This window comes from Poeciliopsis prolifica, unplaced genomic scaffold, assembly GCF_027474105.1.
Source record: "Poeciliopsis prolifica strain line A6 unplaced genomic scaffold, Auburn_PproV2 SCAFFOLD020, whole genome shotgun sequence".
Lineage (NCBI taxonomy): Eukaryota > Metazoa > Chordata > Actinopteri > Cyprinodontiformes > Poeciliidae > Poeciliopsis > Poeciliopsis prolifica.
Window position 1 is genome coordinate 3,139,227 of NW_026562395.1, and position 22,307 is coordinate 3,161,533.

The following is a 22,307-nucleotide window of genomic DNA, read 5'->3' on the forward strand; positions in this document are numbered from 1 at the left end:
TTTGTTTAAACCCACATTAGTAGTTTTACTTATGGCTTCTCAGAAGTGGATGTCACTCATTTTAAAACAACTTCAGTCTTAAAGAAACATCATAGCGAACAATGGAAATGCTATTTTGGAAAATGTACAACTTTGCCAGGTTTGCATTGGATATGCACACAGAATTTGTTGGTCATTTACACAGGAAAAGTAGTTACGAGATCATGCAAAACCAATGATCATTCTGAGAGAAATTTGGCTCCTGATCAGAGAATAAGACAATTTCCAGTCAAATATATAAAATACATATTTGGTTTCAAAACTATGTATATATATTTTTACATTTTACACCACTTTACTTTTAGTTACTCTAAACAGTAAATACATTATGTCCTGGGTACTTGTTTCAGGCAGGTAAATAATTGCAATATCTCCAGCCTCCATTTCCTGTGTCAATAAACCTCGATGTCTGTGTAAATAAAAAGCCAATCCAAAAGTGATGATTGTTTCAAAGTTTAGAAAACTGCATTCTCTTAAACTGTTATATTTTAGGTGTTGGAGTTGTTTTAGGATGGTGCAACTTCGCCCTGCTCTGCACTGTCTAATCTGGATTTGTCCTAAATAAAGATGCCAAGAGAGTCATCTACTGCAGATAAGATTAACCGCTTCTAATTTCTTTTTAACAGGACCTCACGTCAAAAACGCAGATCCATCCCTTTAAAGCACACAAAATGAAAACTCTAGAACTGTTTCTCATTTGAAATCAGAATGTAAATTTATGTATGCAACTGAAGATCAAATTGCATACATAAAACACACAGCTTTAACATAAAAAAAAACTGAATTGACAAACTCAAGAAGACGCACAGCTCCACTCCAGCAAAGTCCGATAAAAGCCACATTTATTTTAATTACAAGCAACTTCCCTTTACACTATATATATATTGTTTTCTTAATTCCATGTTTATCCTTAAAGTCATACACATTTACATTTTCCGAGTGCATACATTTAAGTTAATATGGGCCCTGTCAGAAAAAAAAAAAGAAAAAAAAAAGTGGTTCAAAGGCATAAAAGAAAAATGTCTCTCCTTTCTTTAGAGACACTGGTCAAATACTGCTCATCACAAGCATCATCAGTAGTGGTACTTTACTAAAAAGTGCACACGGTCTATTCAGCACAGCTTCATATGGTATATTAAAATGTCAATTTAAACAGCGATGCATGTCATACATTCAACATCAAACATGACAACCCCATTCAAAGGCACAGGACTCTCACACCAACCATCTTTTAAAAACTGGATTAAATGTTCGATATTTCCTCACTAGCAGTTCATTTCATTTTCAGCTGGGAAAAAAAACATAAAATCACTTAATATCACATGACACACTTGAGAGCTGAATGGCACTGGGCTGGTGGGAAGTCAAAAGGTACTTCCCCATGTGTACTGAATGCACATACTTTACATGTGAAATAGAAGGAGTCTTTCTAAGTGACGTTCTGGCAAATAATTGGGACCTATTCTTATTTTAACTGCATTTGGCAATTCTTTTTTTTTACTTAATTTCCTTTTTCATTAGTATAGGTCCATATTACAAGCTCTCAAAGGCTGAAGCTAATGTCTGACTCAACAGGAGCAAAAACAAAAAAAACAACAACTAGATTTTGTACCATCTTAAAATAACACCAATCTCAAAACTGTTTTTTTCTTCAAAGATTATGATAAGAAAAAAAAAATTGTCTGGAAAAAAGTTGTTTTCAAGTCGTTATGAAGTGATCCCCTGGACATAAACCGAGGCATGGTTGAGAAAGGATGTCTCCTGGCAGATGGCTCCAAATTTAGTAGAAGCTGACAAATATTTTCAAGACAAATGGAAATATTTGGTAGTGCGACACTAGTGATCTTCCTGTGTGAAACACGTCAAGAATAGGAAGCGTAATGTGTTTCAGATCAGAGTAGCCGCCAAACAGAAAAGGTTGTGTAAAAAAAAAAAAAATCAATAAAAAATGCTTACTAAAGCCACAAAAATATATTTTCCAGTTTCTCTGACTAGAAACAACTTAAATATTCAGTTCTTGATCTGTGTTTCACACAGGACAATTTTAGCGGCGCACAGTAACCTTCCTCTGCCTGTTTGCTATGCGATTAGTCGCTGGCTGCTATCTATAAACTCTTCTATTGCAAACCTTATGACATTTTAGAGGTTCAGAAAATAGCAATTGCACAAACTGCTACAAGTGTTTGAGATTAGAGTTATTTCAAGACAGTAAAAGTCTGCTTTTACTGGAAAGTCTGCAACATGGAATTTGGTGGGAATCAGGGAGAGAGTCATGCTCATGTGATCCACACGGCTTTGCTTGGAGTTCCCAGGCCAATAATGCAGCACCATTACATAATTAGTTAAATGTTCTGATTTTATTGAATTCAAAAACTGTCATACATTATCGCCAAGATTCTATGTCGTTTCCTACATTGCATGTAAAATTTTAGAAAAGGAAAATTTAATTTATCGGCAGGCGTTGCGTTACTGACTGTTATTACGTTGTTGATTGCTACATTGTCTGTTGGAACAAAATGAAGCCATTTCCCTACTGTTTCCTTATATTATAAAACCCCTCAAACTGGGTGAAGATTAAGAACGGAGGCATTTTCTCTACGTTTTGAGTAAATACAGCCACAGCACCAAATTATAGGAAGGCCAGTTGTTTAGGGTAAAACTGGATCTTCCTGTGATAATTTTTCCTTGGTTTAACAACTTTAACTGAAGGGTGGAAATGTAAAGAAAACAATAAGCTATCTGTTTACTTGAAACTGCAGCCATTGGATCTTAGACAAAGTCCCGTTTCCACAGTGTTAATGAAGCCACAGCTATTTTGCAAGTTCAATCAAAACGTACCAGGAAACAAAAAAGTTGATTTACTTAAATAAACATCTGTGCGACACCGCTTCCTAACATTTACAGTTGTTCAAATGCATGCACACACTGTACGACATCCTTTCCCTTCTCATCCTGGTGCGACAGAGTTGGCAGTAAACGATGTAAAACGTATTAAAAACTGGCCAAGACATAAAAAGAATAAGAAATGACTGCATCGTATTAAGCAGAAGTTTACATCACACAAATAATAGCTAAAAATGCTGAGTAAAAAAACAACAACAACAAGAAAACATAAATCTTAGCAGCAACACAAATGCTTAGTTCTGTGAGAACAAAACAGCAAACCAGAACCCCGCCAGTGCTTCTGGGTTAAAGTAGAGTTACGTAGTTTTAAAGAGTTATGTAGTTTTATACAGGGAGATGTCAGTGCAAACATGAAGGGATGAAATTCAACCTTCTAAAGATAGAAACTTTAAAGGCTATGTAAAGTTTTTTTCTTTGTTTTTTTTTTTACAGTGCAAGTCGACTCAACTGAAAATCCACCATAAGACGAAGCAGATCTTGGCACACTAAGCCTCTCTGACTGTCACAGCATCATGATAACATAAATGATAACAAAAAGGAAACTACTCTGTCTGTGCAGTAGTTCAAGTAAGTTATTTCCTGCAAATAATTAGTGTCCAGTAACACGTCCTGTGGCCGTACCGAAAGAGAGAACAACATACAGGGTTAACATACAAATACACAAAAAGAGATATTTACATGAAACAGTTTTCTAGACAGGACTTCACGTTAAGCTGAGAGGACCTCTCTACTCACCCATTTAGGCTTAGTTTTGATCTAATCCTCCCATTGGTTACATGTTGGACCAAAGCTGGGGCAGTCTCATCCTAAGTCTGTGGTCACAACGTCAACGGCCAAACAATGTCCCGGTATGAAGCAAGACGCCAGATCCCTAAAGGGCGGTGTCGAAAGCGTGTTCTGACGAGCCCTCCTCCATGTCGTCCTCGGACTGTGATGCCTTGTGGTTGAGCCGCTCCGTCGTTGAGGAGGAAACGAGGTTTCCAGGGAGGCTGTCGTCGCAAAGCTTGGTCTTACTGCTGTCCTGAACAAACTCCTGGATCTCCACGGGCAGTCTGCGAAACTTGTCCTGGTACTCCTGGTCCAGATCACTCTGCAGCTGCAGAAGAAGAAAATGTCCATCAGGTAAGAATTTGTACAAGAACAGCATATCTGTTTGGTGAGACAATGAAACCCTTTTTCATCCGTCTGAAGTTATTGCCAACGTCACAGCTACAGAACTTTGCTACAGTATTCACACTCCTTAATCTTTTCCTAATGTGATCACAGATTTTTGGGGATTTTGCAGAGATTGTATCCCAAAAGAGCCGCAGAGCACAGTGATTGAAGGTATGTTCAAGTCATGACTGGAAGTCGTAACCCTCCATCCTTCTCGAAAAGACAATCGAATGATGCTGACCTGTGTTACCAATACCCCATTCTGCTACACACTCCTTCCTCTCTCAGAGTAATAGAAAGAAGATGTTTTCTCCGAGGCATAGACGCCCCAAATGATTACAGATGACAAGATTGTATTCATTTCATTGGGAGCCAATAATTGCCGTAATGCTGATTTCTGTTTAACTACCCAGCAAGCTCCCAGGGGAGGGCAGTAATTAAAAAAAAAAAAAAAAAAACGCTTCTAAAGTGAATGGTGTCAGCGTCTCCCAGTTCACACCAGCATTCAGAGGAATCAAAAATATCTGTGGAGTTTTACTGAATCCTTGGACTAAACTCTGAGTGTAAACAGAGTTTAAAACAATCTCAAAGATCCAGACATAAACATAAAACTCTTGACGGAGAAACAATTATCACATGTAATCACAAAATGCTTAGTGAAATCCTTTTTCACATTTTAAAATCTGCATGTTTCAGGTGCTTCGCTGTCGCCACACACACCAATTACATAAATGAACGATCAACGGGCGTCAGTATCATAATATCTTTTCTGAACTTTTTTTACAAATACGTGAAGGACTGCCAACAAAAAAAAAATCCTTTTCATCCAATAGACTGGTGTATAGGTGGCGTAAAGTTCATCCACACACACCAAATTGGATTTAATAGGAATGTTTGATTATTTTCCTTTAATGACTCAGTATGCTAAAGCAAGATGGGTATTTTAAAAGTGAAATAATGACAGCAGAAACTGGCTCTCTGCCCTCAACTGTCAGCTGTCTCTCAAGCCATCTGACCTCATCGCCCCTCGCCGCAGGTGATGAGCTCACGTACTTTTGCAGCCAAGTGCAAAGCTGCAAGGGTGACAGCCAGCTTTTCTAATTTTGAGGCCAAAGATCTTTTGTTCTGGGTTTAGATCAAATGTAAAACTTGGGCTCTGTCTGATAATATGGGTGATGCTAGCTTAAATATATGGCTTGTAAAATCAGTTTGTTCATGTGGCTGTTCACAGCATGATTCCTGATGGAGCAGGAGAGACTGTTTCCCTTTAAAATTCTCACATAAGAGCTGATTGGATGTTAAAAAAGGATACTTGATTTATTGGTCTGCCTGCTTTTGCACGTTCACTTTTAGTCTTTGGTTATGGATCTTGACACACAGAATAAGATCCCAGATACAAGTGGATTCGCTATATTCTACAGCGAGGCTCACCCTTACAGATCACAAGAAAATGATCTGAGGAGCGTCTCCTGATATTTTGAGTTTTTATGGCATGCCCCATTAGGAGTTTAAGTTATGTACAGTCAAACAAGAACATTCACTAAAAATCAAAGGAGAATAGTGTGAGGATGTTTCTCTGGTTTTTGAAGCACCTTAGTTGAGGACAAATTATTTTTCCTCAGCACACCAGAACATGTACTGTGACATTTTGGTCAGGGATCGCTTATTATTGTCCCAACATAACTGGGCAGAAGTGCATAAGCATGAATGAATGAGTTTGATGTGGGCTTGACCTCGCAAACTGCCAGACAGGCCTTTTCATCCAACACTAGTGTCTGGCCTCGCAAATGCTCTTGTGGGAAAATGGTGCAAAATTCCTTTGAACTCAATCTACTTTCAACATTGTGGAAAAGCACATCTTTAAGCACCGCAGCGGGGGCAAAAATGTAGCAGGACGGTTGGGCCCAGATCATCTTAAACCTTGTGAATTAATAATGGGGAAAATGTCACTCCAGTTTATGTGAGTGAAGGCAGACAGAAAAGAACTTTTGGCAATATGCAGTATTTCCATCATTTTAGTTGGAAGATCAAATGGTGCAACGAAGCATAAATACTGCTGTGCATTGCCTGTCTGAAATTCTATTAAACACAAATGGTAATTAGTAGTAATGGCTAAATTTTCCATTTTGCTGGCAGAGAGTCAAATTATAGTGAAATTTCCTCACCTTGCATAAAAAAGTGATGCTCTAACAGCATTTCTTAAAGCTCCACTGGGCATTTTCACATTATTCCCTCTGTTTATGCACTAATCTGTCTGAGAAAAAACACCCCACAAAACCCTGATACAACATTTTAAAGCATAGGCAGTGAAATGTAATCAGGCAGATGATTCAAACATTAAAGCAGCTCTTGACCGATGTCTCCCTGATATTTTGGAGTGCCTGCTCAAACCCCCACCGAGCACTGCACTTCAAGGTCACCTTCTCCATTTCCTCCTCCTTCCATGCTTCTTTAACTCCCTCTTTCTGTCTTTGTCACTCTCTCTGTGGGTCTCACGGACCGGACATGCATCATGTCAAAACCAGATGGGCTAATCGCACATTGCAGAGGCACACGGCTTCCCTGCTCTGCAATGTGCGTGACCTACTTGAGCGAGGGACTGTGAGCACGCACACAACCTGGAGTCTTTTACCTTTTTTTCTGATGAGGCACAAACAGCTTCTGATTAAAAGCAGTCACCTTCCTCCCAGCTGATTCCACCCTGCCTTATTATGAGGTGACGGAAAGGAGAGGCTAGAGAATATCTCTTAAAAAGCCAGTTCGCGTCTTCTGCGTGTAATCAACAACTTGGAGGGTGGGGGCGGGGGAGACTGAGCGTCTTCTGTTGGAGTTCGGGTGCTGAGTGATGAAGACAGCACTTTTCTTTTTCCAAAGCAACAGCTTGAGTTAAAAATAGTCTCACTGAATGACACGGAGACGGCTGGAGCAGGAAACACGCAACAAGAGCAACAATATTTAGAGTTTTCTCATGAGACGCCTGAGCTTTCTAAACTGAAGTCTTCCCAGTTTGGTGCTAGTATAGATGAGCAAAAAGACAAGGTGAGCTTATGAAGCACAATCCTTGATACTGTTTTGAAAGATTTGGCTGTTTAAAAACTGCAAACAATTTACAACATCAGAAATTGTTGTTTTATTTAAATTATGTATATTGAAAATATACAAAATATAGAGGCTAGCACAAGCTTTCATACTACTTAACTTTGTCCACCACCTCTTTTATTTTAATAATTTTTTTGAGTCGCCAACACCAAAAATTGGCAGGAAGAAAGCCCTAAGAAATCCCATTTTCAATGTGCCACTCATGTGGAACATGTGGAAGAAATAAGATGATTTTAAACATAGCAAACAGAGCAGGAGTCACAACAGCAGTCGTATCCATTTAAAGCATTTAATTGTTTGTTTGCAATCAGAATTCAAAAGGCTGAAAGTACTTTCAACTAACAATGGGTTAATCATCAGCTTCATCAGTTCAAGCTGGTTAAAGCTTTTGTTTATTTAATGTGTTGTTCATCTTTTGCTGTTTTGTCTTCTTTTTTTTGTGTTAGTAGTTCTAAAGGTGTCACTTTTGAAAGGTCCAAAGAGGAACAAGAGCTCCAAAATATAGGCCGATGTAGGGAAAAAGAAATGAAATGAGAAGATGCCGGTGACATACGACTGATGCCACCGACATGAAACCTGCTGGATGACGTGTCTTGATGTTAAAATGGTTTTTTTTTTCCAGCACGGAGAGGGAAGCTGGTCAAAGATGATGGAAAGTTGGAAGGTGCTAAACACAGGCCAAAACTGTGGGAAACAAAAGTTTGAGGAAGCAAATACCCTGAGGTCAAGTCATTACTTTCATGCTGAAGATTCTAGTTCAGCAGTACAACTGTAACGTTTGAAGGAGTAGGGAGTATTTGAGCAGGGATAAAACATAAAACTATGCTGCATGTAAAAGAAACCCGTGCCCCATATGCAGGCTTTATAGTGAAGGACTAATTTGCAGAACCAGCCTCTGATTAGGCTTTTATAAGTTAGCCTTTAAAAATAAAGGACTATCAGCAGTATGAGACTTCAATGAGGTTGTGCTCCTCTGTTTTGTCTTATTTTATTTCTCAATCTAATCAAGACAAAGTCCTAGTCAAAGGAAAATTGTATCGATGGGAAGAGTGAATTGTAGGCAGTAAAATAAAGATGATTCTTCTATTTTTATAATTGCAGGGAATTAATCATTACAAATATCAAAAATGAATGACAATGAACAATGATTGTAATAACTGGGAAACAAGGGTATTCTTGAAGTAAGTCTGTGATTTAAATGAATATTCATTTAGAAATGCTTAAAATGTATTAATCAGTAAGATAGGGACAGGATGTGACTCATGTGGTCAAAAAGAAGAAGTTAACTGAGTCAGACGTGAATGAGGGAGAAGGTAAAGACTGGTTGTGTTAAGTTATATGCAGTTCATTTGGAAGAAGTTCAGCTCATTTCAGGGATAATGTATGTGAGAGCAACAGGAAGGCAACGGTGAGATCTTGCAATGATGTGCAGAACAGTTCCAGTGTGATGCAAAGGTGGGCAAAAAGGCAGAAGGTTGTAAAACCACAAAAGGAGAAGAAGCTAACAACGGCTGATCTAAAAGCAGAAACAAGGTTCCAGTAAAACAGGTGCATGGTTTAAGGTCAAAATGATTTGTGAAGGGGTTAAAGACTGTCTCTGCCTCGGATTAAATTGAATACATCAAAAGTGAAGCGAGCCACGGTTTTAGGAAAAAATACTTAAAGTAAGTCTGGACTCTTTGAATGGAGAGCCGGTTTGGACTGTGCAGTGACGTCAGCTCACGGCCGTGATGGAGTTTGCTCCAACACATAAAGTATTGAAATGTGACACGATGTGAACACTCATATGATAGCTTCAAATATACGATAATAAAAAAGAATAATTTTAGAATATTTAGGAGTGGCATAAAGCAAGCTTTGAAACGTTATAAATACTTAATAAAGAAACCCTAATCGCATGGATTTAAAGAGGAAAAAAAGTCTCAGTTTACCCCTGACGAGTGAGTTTAAAAAAGGGAGCAAATCACATTTTTATGAACATCAAACAAGCAACTGGAAAATAAATACCAGAAGCCCCCCTTAACTCCCTTATTATCTCCAGTTTATCCAAACCCCAACTCGCAGACGTCATGCCAGTGATGTGTGCAATATTTGTCTGAAACTTTGGTGAGCTATTACAAGGATAATGCATTTATTCTCTCCATGTACATAGAGTATTTTGACCACTATGGAGAGACCTTGGAGTTTGGTGAAGAAAGGGCAGAGTAAAAGGATCATTTGAAACAACTGTCATAGAAAAATTACCAGCAATGTTATTATGTTTGAGTGCACTGAAAAATCTCTCCAGACTAATAACTAAACAAATATCATTTAAACAATGATTAAACTAGACCCTTTGGCGGGAACAATGAGGATTTAACTGGCCACCAAGTTGCCCCAACATATCATAACTAGTGGCTTTTTGGAAATGAGGTCATTATCAAAGCTTTTCCCAGGAACAGAAATTTTGACCAAACTTTTCTGATTTGCTGTCGCGGCGCCGTCAGGTCAGTTTCCATCTGGACGCCGACCAGCCCGCTTTTTTGAATCTGTAGCTCATCTCTGGAGACTTGTCGCCTGTCAACAAACTGTGTCCGCACCCTCACAAACACACGTCTGCGAACACGCGCACACACATTTCTAGTTTTCTTAAAATACAACACTCGGTGACCTTCTTCACCAGCTGTCCTCATTCTGAGAAGCTATCGAGGGAAGCAGGGAAGGCCTCCGAAGAGCCAAATTAATTCTTTGCTTTGAGCGGCGACATGTCGCCTGCTGTAGCACCGGTAGAAAAAGAAATAAAATGTTATTGTTGAGGTGTGTTAACTATGCTTTGTCGCAGGCAAATCAGTTCACATTCAGACTTAGATGTCTTCAGAGACATAAATTAAAAATGTCTAGGCTGAGAATTGTCCAATGTGATGTAGAAAGATGTGAGCTCTCTGAGCTCGAGCTGGATCATGAAACCTAAACAGAGTCCAATTAAGCTGAACACATGTCCAAGAGAACAGACGTGGTCACAACCTTGTCAATGTTAAAGAAGAAAAAAAAACAAAAGACACGTTGGGACGGTTACAATTAGGAGACGTGTGAGAGACCAGCACAGGCAGAGAGCGCCATCTTTTCATTTATATCATCCCACTATAGTGGTGATAACGCTGAGCTAACAACAAAAACAAGTTCGTTTCTCCTTTTTAAACTCCTGTCTCTTGCCTTGTGTGTGTGTTACGCGAGACACTGACCTTTCCTGACACTTTTCAGCTATTTTATCTGCAGCTCTGCAGGTGTTTTTCTTGGGTCCTGCTCTTCAGGTCCAAGAATGTCAAAAACACGCTGCCACGTAGGTGCAATAATGAGTGTTTCCCCTAAAAGGTCTCCTTCTAAAGGGAGGCTCAGCTCTAAAAATCTGCTCCACGGAATTTCAATGTTTTCACTTCAGATGCCGTTTTAAAGGGATGACGTTTTTATCTTACTTATTCTTACATTTTTAAATATATTTTAACATCTTGCATGCCTGAAATCCTAAATAATGTTAAATGGAAACTCCTAACACCCAGTTGACGACAACTATTTACAACTTCAAGCTGCTCTCGATTACAGGGTTTATGCAGGTGGATTTTTCAACAATTTCTCCTCCCTGACGATGTCCAGGTCTTTGAGGCATTCCAGGCACCCCTCTGATTTTTAATTCCTTGCTAAGAGTCTGGCAGAGATTCAAGCTTAAGTTCAAAATCTTTGTGTCAGTCGTTTTGCCGCATGTTTCTTATCATTGTTTGATTATAGTAAGTCCAGTGCTGCAAAGTGTCTCCTTTAGACAGCTCATCACAGTGGCCTCGACAATTTAGGCCTATCAGAGTGAATGACGTTGACATTTCATTTGTGAAATATGAAATGTCATTTTCACTGCAAATTATGTCTTCTGGCCACTTCATAATATAATATAGAGCCAGTTTGTCTGGGTCCATCACATAAAATGAAATTAAAGAACCTGTACAATAAAGTTTCTGGTTGTGTTGTGATGAAATGTGAAGCAGTTTCAGGTAGATTGGTATTTTTTGGAGACACTGTGTAGAAGTGAACTGAAGAAGTAAAAGTATAGTAAAAAACAAACAAATTATTGCTAAAATTAATGTAAAACAATCAATTTTTCTTATAACTTTTAAATCAGGAATGATAGATTTATTATATGATGGCTCATCAATTGCAGTATTTCACAGTATTTGTTGTTTAAAGTAAAAAAAAAAAGCCTCAGCTGTCTTGTTTGACTGCCAGGTCAAAATATCTATCACCACTTTTTGTGTTTTTGCTGCTTGAAGTCCATCTGCCATCCATTTTCTTTCTATTTACCGCTTCATCCTCACAGGCGAGGATTGTAAGTGCCCTTACCTTTTCATCACCGTCTCTCTGCTGGTGCATTGTGAGGAAAAATCATCTCTACGAGCTGACGGCAGAATTCTCACAACCAAACTGTGTTTTGGGGGACGGATTTCAGTTCGGTGGCGACTGTTTCTTAGATGGAGCACGACCCAGGAGAGTGTCATTAGCACATGTGGGCATACATAATGAACACTCATGCACGGATCTAAAATAGCAGCCAGCATAATAGAGCAGAAGAGTAACCAAGCGTGCAACATGCACGCGCGCTTGCACATGCACAATGGATTTCACCTCGCCGCCTCTGGTTTGTACTCGGTGTTCCCTGTGGCTAGTGAGTGTGCGTGTGCACACAAGTGCATTATTGATGCAATTGCACACTGGGGAGCGCTGATGCAGATCAAAGTCTGTGACGAGGGAACATGGTGGCTACCTCTCCAGCATCCAGTGAAAGAGATGCGGGGAGAAGGTCATATACCTGCTCAGTGGGGATTCCACTTGAGACCCCCCCCCCCCCCACCACCCTCACGTCTGCTCCATTCCTGCTTGAGCTCCTTCTGTTCCTCCTCGTACTTCCGGTTTTCTCTACTACCAGTAGCCATCCCGAAATTGCGTCACAAGGACTCAGCTCCAAATTAACAGATTGCAGAGAATCATGAAGGAGAGAGGAGAATGTGAGGAGAGATCAGAGTTTCCATGACAACAGCCCAGGACTCCTGCTTGACGAATGAGGCAGTGTGCGCACACCTATATGGGTGTTGATTTGAGGCTTTCTCAGCAGGGAGGCACCATGTTTGCCTTTTTACTGTTACAACAAAGACACAGGTGAGCCCACTGCAGCGCCATGTGCATTCAGACAACACACAGCAGGATGTCAGACCCAGTGCCTCGTCACTGCTACATTTTACACTTTTTTCAAATCTATACAGATATGGAAGGCAACTTACTCTAGGTAATCCACAAGTTTTTTTTAAAGATTCTAGCATGTATTTTTCAGTAAAGATCCATTTTTAGTAAAGATCCATTTTTCAGTAAAGATCCAAGTTTTTCAGATAGGATTTCCACCCCGTCTGAAAAACTGACTTCGTCTGATTATTAGGTAATTCAGCTTTTAAAATTTGGCCTGAAACAAGGCTTAAGGAGAACAACACACCCTGGCATATGGTCTTCAGGCACAGCTTGCATCAGCATGCTGTGCTCTGCTGACTCCTACAGGGTGTTTTGATTGGCTTGTTAACAGGACCTGAGAGCACATCCTGTGAGTGACAACCAGCCGTGTCGTCTCTCTTTCTATCCAGTTTGGCTTATCAAGAGAGTCTTAAGAGTAGAAGTTGTGGATAGTGATTAGCTTTCTCAACACCCACAGTGCTTTGCAAAAGTATTCCCACCTATTAAACTGTAACGTATTGTCTTTTGGGGGTGTTTCTCTACCAGAAAGTGAAATGGAATTTGACTGTTCATTCCTAGTATGGCCCATTTAGAGAATTTTACCGTGGCGTGCTTGTTGGTCGCAAATTGGCTTTGTTGGGTATTTATGGAAACTGACCGACTGAAATTTTTATGCACAATAATCACTCAGGTTGAAGAGAATGGCCAAAAAAGAGAAGATATTCAGTAAGCAGCAGCAGCTGTGTGGGTATAAATGTCCTGCTGAAACCAGAGAACAACGATTTGACGTGGCAGAAAGGTAACAGATGCTCAAATAACCACTTTGTTACCACCAAGGAATGTGGAGTACAATCTCTGAATCCAACACATGTTGCTTCTTGAAACAGAAGAGCTGCAGCAACAGACAATTACACCTGAAGCCCATCCTGTTGTCTAAGATGAGGAAACTGGGACAGTTCAGACAAGCTGAGCAAAAACAATGCTGCCTGTCCCAATATACAGACGGTATGTTGATAAACTCCACAAAATAAAATGAATTTGTGGATCCACTCTGCTTCGTATCAAAGATTCAGGATGGAATGGCGTAAAGGTGTGAGGAATATTTTTTTGGGAGAATCTTGGCCTTTTGCTGAGAATTGTGCAAACGTTACAACCGGTTGAGCAATGTTGCTCACCGTGTCTAGTGTACTTACATCTCATGGATGTACATTTCAAAACTATTTTCTTGAACCGAATCTCACATACCACAAACTTTGGGATGTGGTGAACTGGGAGATTCTCATCATCGATGCACGTCTTTCAAATCTGCACCCACAGTGTGACATCATCATGAAATTTCCAAGCTGTGTTTCTGAAACATAACTTGGAAGTGGCCATTTTATAAAGAGTTAAGGCAGTTCGAAAGGTAAAAAATGGCCTGAGAGAGTGCAACATATGTTTCTGAATACAAGTTTGTGTACACACAAACAATGTTGCAAAGGGTGGTGCCAGGCTCAGCTTCCATTTGCAGAAGTCCATTAGTAGCTGCTATGAGTTCAGAGAAGAAAGTGGGTCAGAACTTTATGTTAAACATAGTTCATCTGTTGTGCTATTTAGAAAAACTAACACATCATAAAATTTACTGTCTGCTAAAACTCCCAAAAATCTGCATCTGTGAATTTTTACAGATGTAGAAATTCTAATAAAAATATGTTCCTTTCCACTTAAAATGTCACTTAATTAGCAGATATTGTGTTTTTAAGACTAGTTTAGAAAGTGTGATGGATGGATGACTGGAATTGGTGACATTTTATTTGACGGGTTGTGAATAAGACTGACATGACACCGTCATAAACATGACATAATACCTGTCATTCGGTAAATAATGACATCTTTAATACAAAGTTGATATTATTCAAAATGTCTTTGTTATGACAATTTGACATTAACCTCGACAAAATTGTCTTAACAAACATCAGAAATATCTTTCCATAAAAGACATCTTTGCCTTTTAAGGTTAATATCAAGTTGTCGTAACAAAAACATTTTGAATAGTGTCAACTTTGCATTAAAAGTGTCACAATTTACCGAATGGCACTTTATGACAACAGTCATAAATATTCATGAAGACTCACTCGTGTTCGTGACAGGTGTTTATGACAGTCTTATTCAAATAAAGTGTCGCCCAGGAATTTCTTAATATATAAAGACGAAGATAAAAAGCTATCTAATTGCTCTGTTTTCTTTTTTAAATTTAGATAAATATCATGTCGACAATGGGACGCAGAATATGGAGTTCAAAAGACAGAACATTTTTTTCCATCCGGTGTTATTGTTTTCCATGCATTTCCTGATCTGTAAAATTCAATTCCAGAATTTTCCAGTCCTTTCAAACTCTACAGGAACCTGCCTTTAGGCAAATTACTTCTACCACAAATGCTTGCTTTGTGACGGCTGCGACGCTCATGCTGTGGACAGCATTCTGAGCTTCATATTAACATAACCGCAGGAATCTTTGCTTGCTGTCTCCAGAGCTGTGTCCTCTGACACCTGCCCATTTTACATGCTGATGCTCTACAAAAGCTGGAGAGATGGTCGACTACTATAACAGTCCGAGTCAGGTGATTTAAATTCACAATGGCCCAGTTTTTGATTAAAATCTGCCTGAGACAGATGGCTAGGTGATAGATAATCAATTCAGTGGGGAAACAAGAAATGCTAAGATTTAGCATTCATCTAAATGGATGCTAAATGATGTCAACTGCATTCATTCACAGTTGACATCAAAAATCAGTCTAAAAAATGACCTCCATGATCATCTTTCTGTAGAACACTTCATTCCTCTCCAGTGCACTTTTATGGAAAGACAGACAACTGAATGTATGTGAATTATTGGACTCCATGTCTGCTCTTCACCTCCCACACTCGAGTCCAGGTGGTTTCAAAGAAATGAGGAGCTGTCACTTGGAGTGTGGGAGTTTATGAAGCTGTCTTCAGCAGAATATTGGAGATTTAAGATTCTCTTTAAAGAGGAGGCGGAAGGGGGAGAGCACTAACTCAAGAGTTGAAATAAATGGTAAGCATGAACTCTGCGTCACATCACAACATCTCCAGTCAGAATGAGGGATGCTTAAAGCCCGCTGTAACACAGCTATATGAAGCCCTTGATTGAGCACTTTTTGAAGCGAATAAATCCAAAAGGGCCAAGGAGAGGAGTATTTATATTTAAGCAAAAGTGAAAATTACATGTTTGAATTTGGTTTTTATGTTTGCTGCATTTCTAATTTAAAATATGCTGCAATACTAGAATCCTTTGTTCTGTTCTTATGACAGATACTCAGTTTGACCTCAGACTCCAGACATTGTTTCTACGCAGTCCAGCACTGTTCATAAGAGTTAATACTTTGTAGACACACCTTTTGATTATTTTTTCCCCCCAGCATTTCATGTGAATGACAATAGATTTCTTTATAGGGTAAAGGGCTGAACTTTGACATGGCTCTATAACCCTACAGTTCCATGTTTTAAAGTGGGAGGCCAGTATGTTCAGCGGGATGATCAGTGCTGCAACAAATAGTGATGTACTTGGAGAGACAAAAAATTAAACTTTGGTCTCAACAGACTGCATCGTGTTTGCTCTGTTTTGTTAAACTTAACAAAACCTCCCGCAGCTTGCTGTCAAGAATGCTCCATGAAGTGTGCACTTGATAGTTGTCCAGTCAACATTTCTGCCAGATTTATTTTGCCAGGGCTGTAAATAAACAAGTCTACACTAACAGGATAGAAATGACATAGGAATGACATTGATACCCTTAATCTTATTCCAGTAAAAACAACAAATAATGACTAACAATTAACTTAAAATGCTAGAAAAAAAAAAAAGTCTTAAAAGTACAATCTACGCCTTTTTAAATCCGATATCCGGATTCAGTTTCCCCGAGCAGACGCACTAGTAGAACTTGACAAACTGTGTTATTACAATAACTGCATCAATTCCAACACATTTTTAGGATCTTATTGGAATCTGGAAGGTATTCAGCATTCTGGATATTTATGGAAATGTGTACAGAACAAAAGTATGCGGTCAAAATGATTTGACTAAAGGATTTTAAATTTTTTTTCCAAAGTAGTGTGAAGGACATTGCCAAAGGAATCATTAACAGGGGGCACTGAATCCAGGCACTCTGCTGGGGTGTGATCTCACAATACACAGGCCAGTCTGCTGGTCCTTATGGTGCAAATCTGCCATGATATCCACTACAAATGCTGCAATTACTAATAACTCATAATAGCTCATAAGACATTGGCAAGCTGAATGTAAGCTGTACTTGCAACTTAACTGTTGCTTGTTTGCAACTTGTTAATGCCACGATTATGCTGAATTAGTGCTCAACACCAGGATGCACACATGTTCTTACCACGCTTTGCAGAAGCACAACCATCCTACGAGGAAAGTCACAACGACAAGTGAAACCGACATGCCAAGCACTCCGTGTATGAACCAGAGTAATAAACCCAAACACACAGAGAGTAAATCAATAAGTATCGCAGCATTAATAACCGATTGCTTTCATAACAAGGGCCGCAGACTGATACAGTTACTGCAGGGAAGTGGATGTTATAAAGCAATAACCCAGTTTTTAGCAAACATGAATGGAACATTAAGAGCCCTACAATAAAACCTTCACAAACATAATCTGATGCTAACAATATAGCATTAAACATTACAGTTAGTAAATGCCCAGAGGGAACATTTTCAGCACAGAGTGCCGCAGAAAAATGTCTGACTCAGATCGCCACCTGGTGGTTGAGAAAAGTTGAACCACCTTTCATGTGATTGAGCTGAGTCACAAATGAGATAAAAACTACACAATACTGAGTTTTTATTCATATATTTTTAATCTACATAACAAATAAAAAAATTCATACAAAATAACAGTTTTGATTGGATTATTTACATGTTATGTTCTTTTTAGAAAGTTAATACTCTGCAGCCATATTTCACATATTAGGAATTCATTATTAGCAATATTTTTTTACTTATGGAAGATCTGCATATTTGTTCCACATAGTAACCTAGCACAGAAGAAATCCTGATGAATGTTGATGCTGTCCAAGAGTGCTACTGTTAATTTAAAAAATTAACAGCATATCTTTAACAAAAAGTGTAATTTAATTTTCAGGGATATCTGTACTTTATTTGGCGTCCTTGTGAAGCAACCCCCCCCTTCCCCCAAAACCTCCAAAGCTGATTCATCTCTCTTTTGAAAGACACAAGTGTATTATGATGAGAAAATGTCTCGAACAAACTCACCTTTGGTTTTTCATCCAAGATTTGCTGCCGTATGTCCTTGTGCTTCTCTTGTAGCCTCTCATGTCGTTTACACTGAGCATCTTCCAACTGCAAACACACAGTTTGAGATCTTTCATGTACGGTACTTTGCCAAAATTACACATTTTGAAAAAAAAAACAACAACAAAAAAACAACAACAAACAAAGTCTGTAAAATGGGGCATACATTTGAAATTCAGCCTCTTCATTCAATACTTTGCATAACCACCTTTGTCAACAATCATAGTTACAACATTGCCATGTTGAAAGATGAATAAATGAATAAACTCGTGAATCAGAAATAATTTGAGGATATTGACTATAACATGCCTGCTTACCCGTTTAATGTACTGCACCACCTCGTTGACAAAAGATCTGTTGATCTCTAACTTCTCTCTGTAGGGAACGAAACATTTATTAAAACATTTAGTCAACAGTGACACCTAGTGGTCAATAAATTATTACATCCCGTCTAAAAAACCTCTTAGAAAAACGTACTCTTCTGTTAAATTCTTGTCTTTGGCTTTCGCTTCGTTGATCTTCTCTTGTCTTTTCTTGTCCATTTTCTTTTTCAGATCCTTCTTCTCTCTGCCAGAGTTGGAATACAGTCGGGAGACGTCAAAAAGGGAAACGGGTTGCTGTGTATTTGTTCAAGTACAAGTGATAAACCCAATCTTACTTTTCACAGATGTCTCTGATCTTTTTAAGCTGAGCACTCTGGCACTCCTCTGCTATAGTTGTCAGCTTCTCGACCAGCTGGGGACAAACAAACACATCCGTTCTGCGACACTACAAAAGCGCTAAAACGTCAGATTTGATTCAAGGCCCCTCTTAACCACCACTTCTTTAACGTGAAGCTGCACATTTTGTGTTTCTGACTATAATCAAGCAGCAGAACAAGTAAACAACTGCTGTTAGACTTGTCGCTCATCCTCTTCACTTGGTATAACCTTTCCTGTCTAACACCTCAGCTGTGTTCACCGCGCAGATGCACCGGACCTGAACACATTCAGTTTTCCACATCATCCAACAGAACATGAGCACAAGCAGCAAAGTGATGTCTGTCAAACCCTTCTGGGGGATGACCTGGAGCTGACTGCAGCATTTGTTTATGCACTTGTTTGTGCTTGCTTTCTCCAAAGCTTCAGGACAGCAGGAGGCTGTCAGCACGTCGTCCGTCAACGGCAAGTCAAGGCAGGCTGCGGTCTGAGTGTGGCGCATCTGTTTACACCACAGAAAGTAGCTGCATGTTCATGTTCACGCTCTGTAGGTTCCCAACTAATGTTTATATGGGAGCAATGACTTGGTATTATCCACCGTAAGAGACATGAGAACATATTTGTATGTTTTTTATATATGGTTGTGTTTTAATCTGCAACAGCTGATCATTTTAGACAAGTTTAGATGCTTCTTACAGCATCCAGGCCTGAAGAATGGCCTAATAAAATGAAGTGGGAGTTGTAGCCCAGGTGTACATGGAACTCCAGCTGGAATCTCCTTAAAGCTCATGAACAACTTTAGCTTTATAACATGAAGGCTCCTTTTATTCGTGATGCTTGTGCAACTTTTTCTACCATATTTTTTTTTCTGCACAGCACGTTGATGTAGCAATGACCTTTTGAGGCTTATCTTTCTTATACAGGGTTTTAATGACTTTGCTGTTATGAAAACTAAAACAATTTTGGGTTTAATTGGACATCATCATTAAACACAAAATGAATAAATACTTAGAATACATCAGTCTGTGTTTAATAATTCCTCATAATCCATCATGTTCACCTTTTGAACTGAATCACTGGAATAAGCAACTCTTACATAATATTCATGCATGCCATATGCGTGCATCTCAGCGTGCAGGTGCATTCTGCGCGGTGCGTACCTGTTTTATGTGTTCTCTTTTCAGGTATTTCTCACTGTAGTATTGCTCTTGGCGGAGTTTAAGCAGCTGCTGCTGTTGCTGCTCCTTCAGCTCTGCCAGTCTCTGGCTGGACTCCTTGTCCATCTCACTCATCTCTTGGTCCAGAGTCGACAGGGAGTTGTCAGACCGACTTTGAGACAAACATGAAACAGAGTGAGACACACATATCCACATAAACAGACTCTAACCAGAGTCCTTGCAAAAATCTTTTAAGGGGGGATTTTATTGGTGAAACTAGAGAGAACGATTGAGTATATGCAAACATACAAAATCAAATTATTGATTTTGATTACAGTATTAGTAATATTCACAAAAAACCCAAATAGCTGCATTAGAAAAAGTCAAGAAAAATTCAATATTTTTTCTCGAAGTGCCTTAAAAAGCATTTATGAGAATAAACTGATTCAAACATTTATAAAACTGAAAAGGTTAATTCATAAATCTTTATAATTTCTAAAGGAAATATTTGGACATGTCAGGGATTACACATTGTATTCAACAATACAGTTTACAGTTAATACAGTTGTTTACTAAATACGTCACATCTTTCTTTATGCTGAAATCTCAGAAATTATTTAAGTAGGTAAACTTTTTTCTTCATGTTCAGAAAATAGTTTCTTTAAGTTTAAAATGTTCATAATTATGAACTTGAAGCCAAAGGTCAGAGTGGCTCAGAAATTCAGTTACTGGACATTTAAATTGACTTGATCGCAACTTAATCAAGTTTGCACAAATTCAAACAGAAAAACAAGTGGGAAGTAAAACAGCAGGAGAGCGTCGCCTACCTTTTCTTGCAGTCACGTTTGTGGCTCTTCTGCAGGGCGGAGCGTCGCCTCTGATGCTGGCTCTGCAGCTCGGAGACGCGGGCCGTTTGCTCCTTGATCAGCTCGCTTGTTTTGCGGTGGTGTTTTCTGACCAGCTCCTTCATCTCCTTGTACTGCTTCCGCTGCTCCCGGACAAACCCCTTCTGCTGCTTCAACTCCTCCACAGTCTGAGCCTCCAGCTCTGGAGCACCAACGGATAAATGAGAGCAGTGGTGTCGAGACCAAAAACAAGGATTAGAATTTGTACATTCACAGTGATGTTTTTGGATGAGGCAAGGAAGGCTTACTTACATAAAAATAACATGAATAACATTTAAGATTTAAGATCATCCTACCAGTAAGGACACTCTGTATGATGTCTTCTGTCTTCACTGATGGTTTCAGTGAACCTGTTCCCCCAAGTACATGAAGTAAGTAAATATCTGTACCCCATACTTGGTTTGCAAATGGCTGAGGAAGTCTCGTACCTGCAGACTGAGGCTGATGCCCAAGTGAAGGAGGTTTGGGGGTGATGATGGGCGTGTGACTCACTCCGTTCTCTGCAGGCACTGCTGCCTTCTGGTCCACTTTAGCTTCAGAGGGCGCATCGCTTCCTGCCTCCACCTGTTCACCAAATTAAGCACAAGCATGTGGATCAACTTCATTTCAAAAGAGACAACCGCATTCAGCAGAAAACTTTTAGTGAACCTAAAAACAGCTTCAGAATTGTTTTGGGGGGGTTCGGTTAAGGGATAAAAGGTAAATATTTATCTCCTTTTTCACTTGTTTACCAGTGCTGTGCAGGCCAGTTTGTAGACATAGCGTTGGTAGCCCACTCTCAGCATTGCAGGTGGTATCGAGAGCCAACAGGTCTTATTTTTCTCACACAGAGAATGCTTGTATCACTTAAACTTTGATGAAAATCACTCACGCCTGATCTTTGCTCTCTTTCGGTTCTCTCGCCGCATTTATGCCCTGCCTTTCCACGCTCTAGATCATAAGGTCCCTGTTGCCATGGTCACAGCATGAAACAAGAAATGCTCTCGGGTAATCACATCAGCTGGCAAAGCAGATGAAAGAGGACCCTGAGGGACAGCCGCCCTTTGCAGTTCCCTTTACTAATAACCTGGGTCCTGCCTCATCTCGCATGATAAATGTGTCCTCATTTTAATATTTTAAATTCTCGTGTTTCTCTCAAAGGTAATTCCCCTTTCCTGTCTGTTCCCCGTTGCTCTGCTTCTGCAACTCTAACATTTCTGAGCTTGAGCTTTAAACTACAAAGGCAGATGTTACAAAGCTGCACATATTTTCACACATTAATCAAACAAAGAAGCAAATCGAGTCGAATAAGTCAGATATTACATGCGAGCTATTGTAACACAGAACTTGCACATGAGCGGCCTCAACGATCCCTGGCTGCTTATCCCCGTTATGTCAGATCAAGCAGACTACAACTACGCTCCGATTGCTACTTGTTTCTACGCGCACATTATGTTAAGCGCGTGATTTAATAGTTACCACTTTTAGTTTAACGTCCTTAATGTCCATTGGTGATGGGAATGCAGAGACACATCTTTGCTTCAGCTGGAGAAATTTTAAAATTTTGTCAAATCTAAAGTGTTTTGAAATGACTCACATGAGGTCATTTGACGCAAACGGCCGACTATTAAAAAACAGAACTCATTAAACGTAAAAACTTAAATTACACTTACAGTCAGGTTCAAAATTTCAAACTAGGTGATCTTATAAGATTTTACATAAAAATCATAACACTGCTACATAGCTGGCTAAAGTTCAATTTATCATGCATGACCTGGAATTAAAGTGGGGCAGACAG

The 22,307-nt window shown here is 39.3% G+C and overlaps 1 protein-coding gene across 1 annotated transcript in view; it reads right to left on the reverse strand.

Moving 5' to 3' along the window:
* Nucleotides 1-864: 864 nt before the first annotated feature.
* LOC129369013 (1-phosphatidylinositol 4,5-bisphosphate phosphodiesterase beta-1) overlaps nucleotides 865-22,307 on the reverse strand; it is a 107,375-nt gene continuing 85,932 nt past the window's right edge. Inside the window, exons 25-33 of the mRNA XM_055044263.1 lie at nucleotides 20,959-21,094; nucleotides 20,827-20,880; nucleotides 20,453-20,672; nucleotides 19,629-19,797; nucleotides 18,429-18,505; nucleotides 18,248-18,337; nucleotides 18,088-18,145; nucleotides 17,732-17,818; nucleotides 865-4,039 (exon numbers count right to left, since the gene is read on the reverse strand). Coding sequence (XP_054900238.1) covers nucleotides 3,815-4,039; nucleotides 17,732-17,818; nucleotides 18,088-18,145; nucleotides 18,248-18,337; nucleotides 18,429-18,505; nucleotides 19,629-19,797; nucleotides 20,453-20,672; nucleotides 20,827-20,880; nucleotides 20,959-21,094 — 1,116 coding nt within the window. The 3' untranslated portion in view covers nucleotides 865-3,814. The remainder of the gene's footprint in view (nucleotides 4,040-17,731; nucleotides 17,819-18,087; nucleotides 18,146-18,247; nucleotides 18,338-18,428; nucleotides 18,506-19,628; nucleotides 19,798-20,452; nucleotides 20,673-20,826; nucleotides 20,881-20,958; nucleotides 21,095-22,307) is intronic.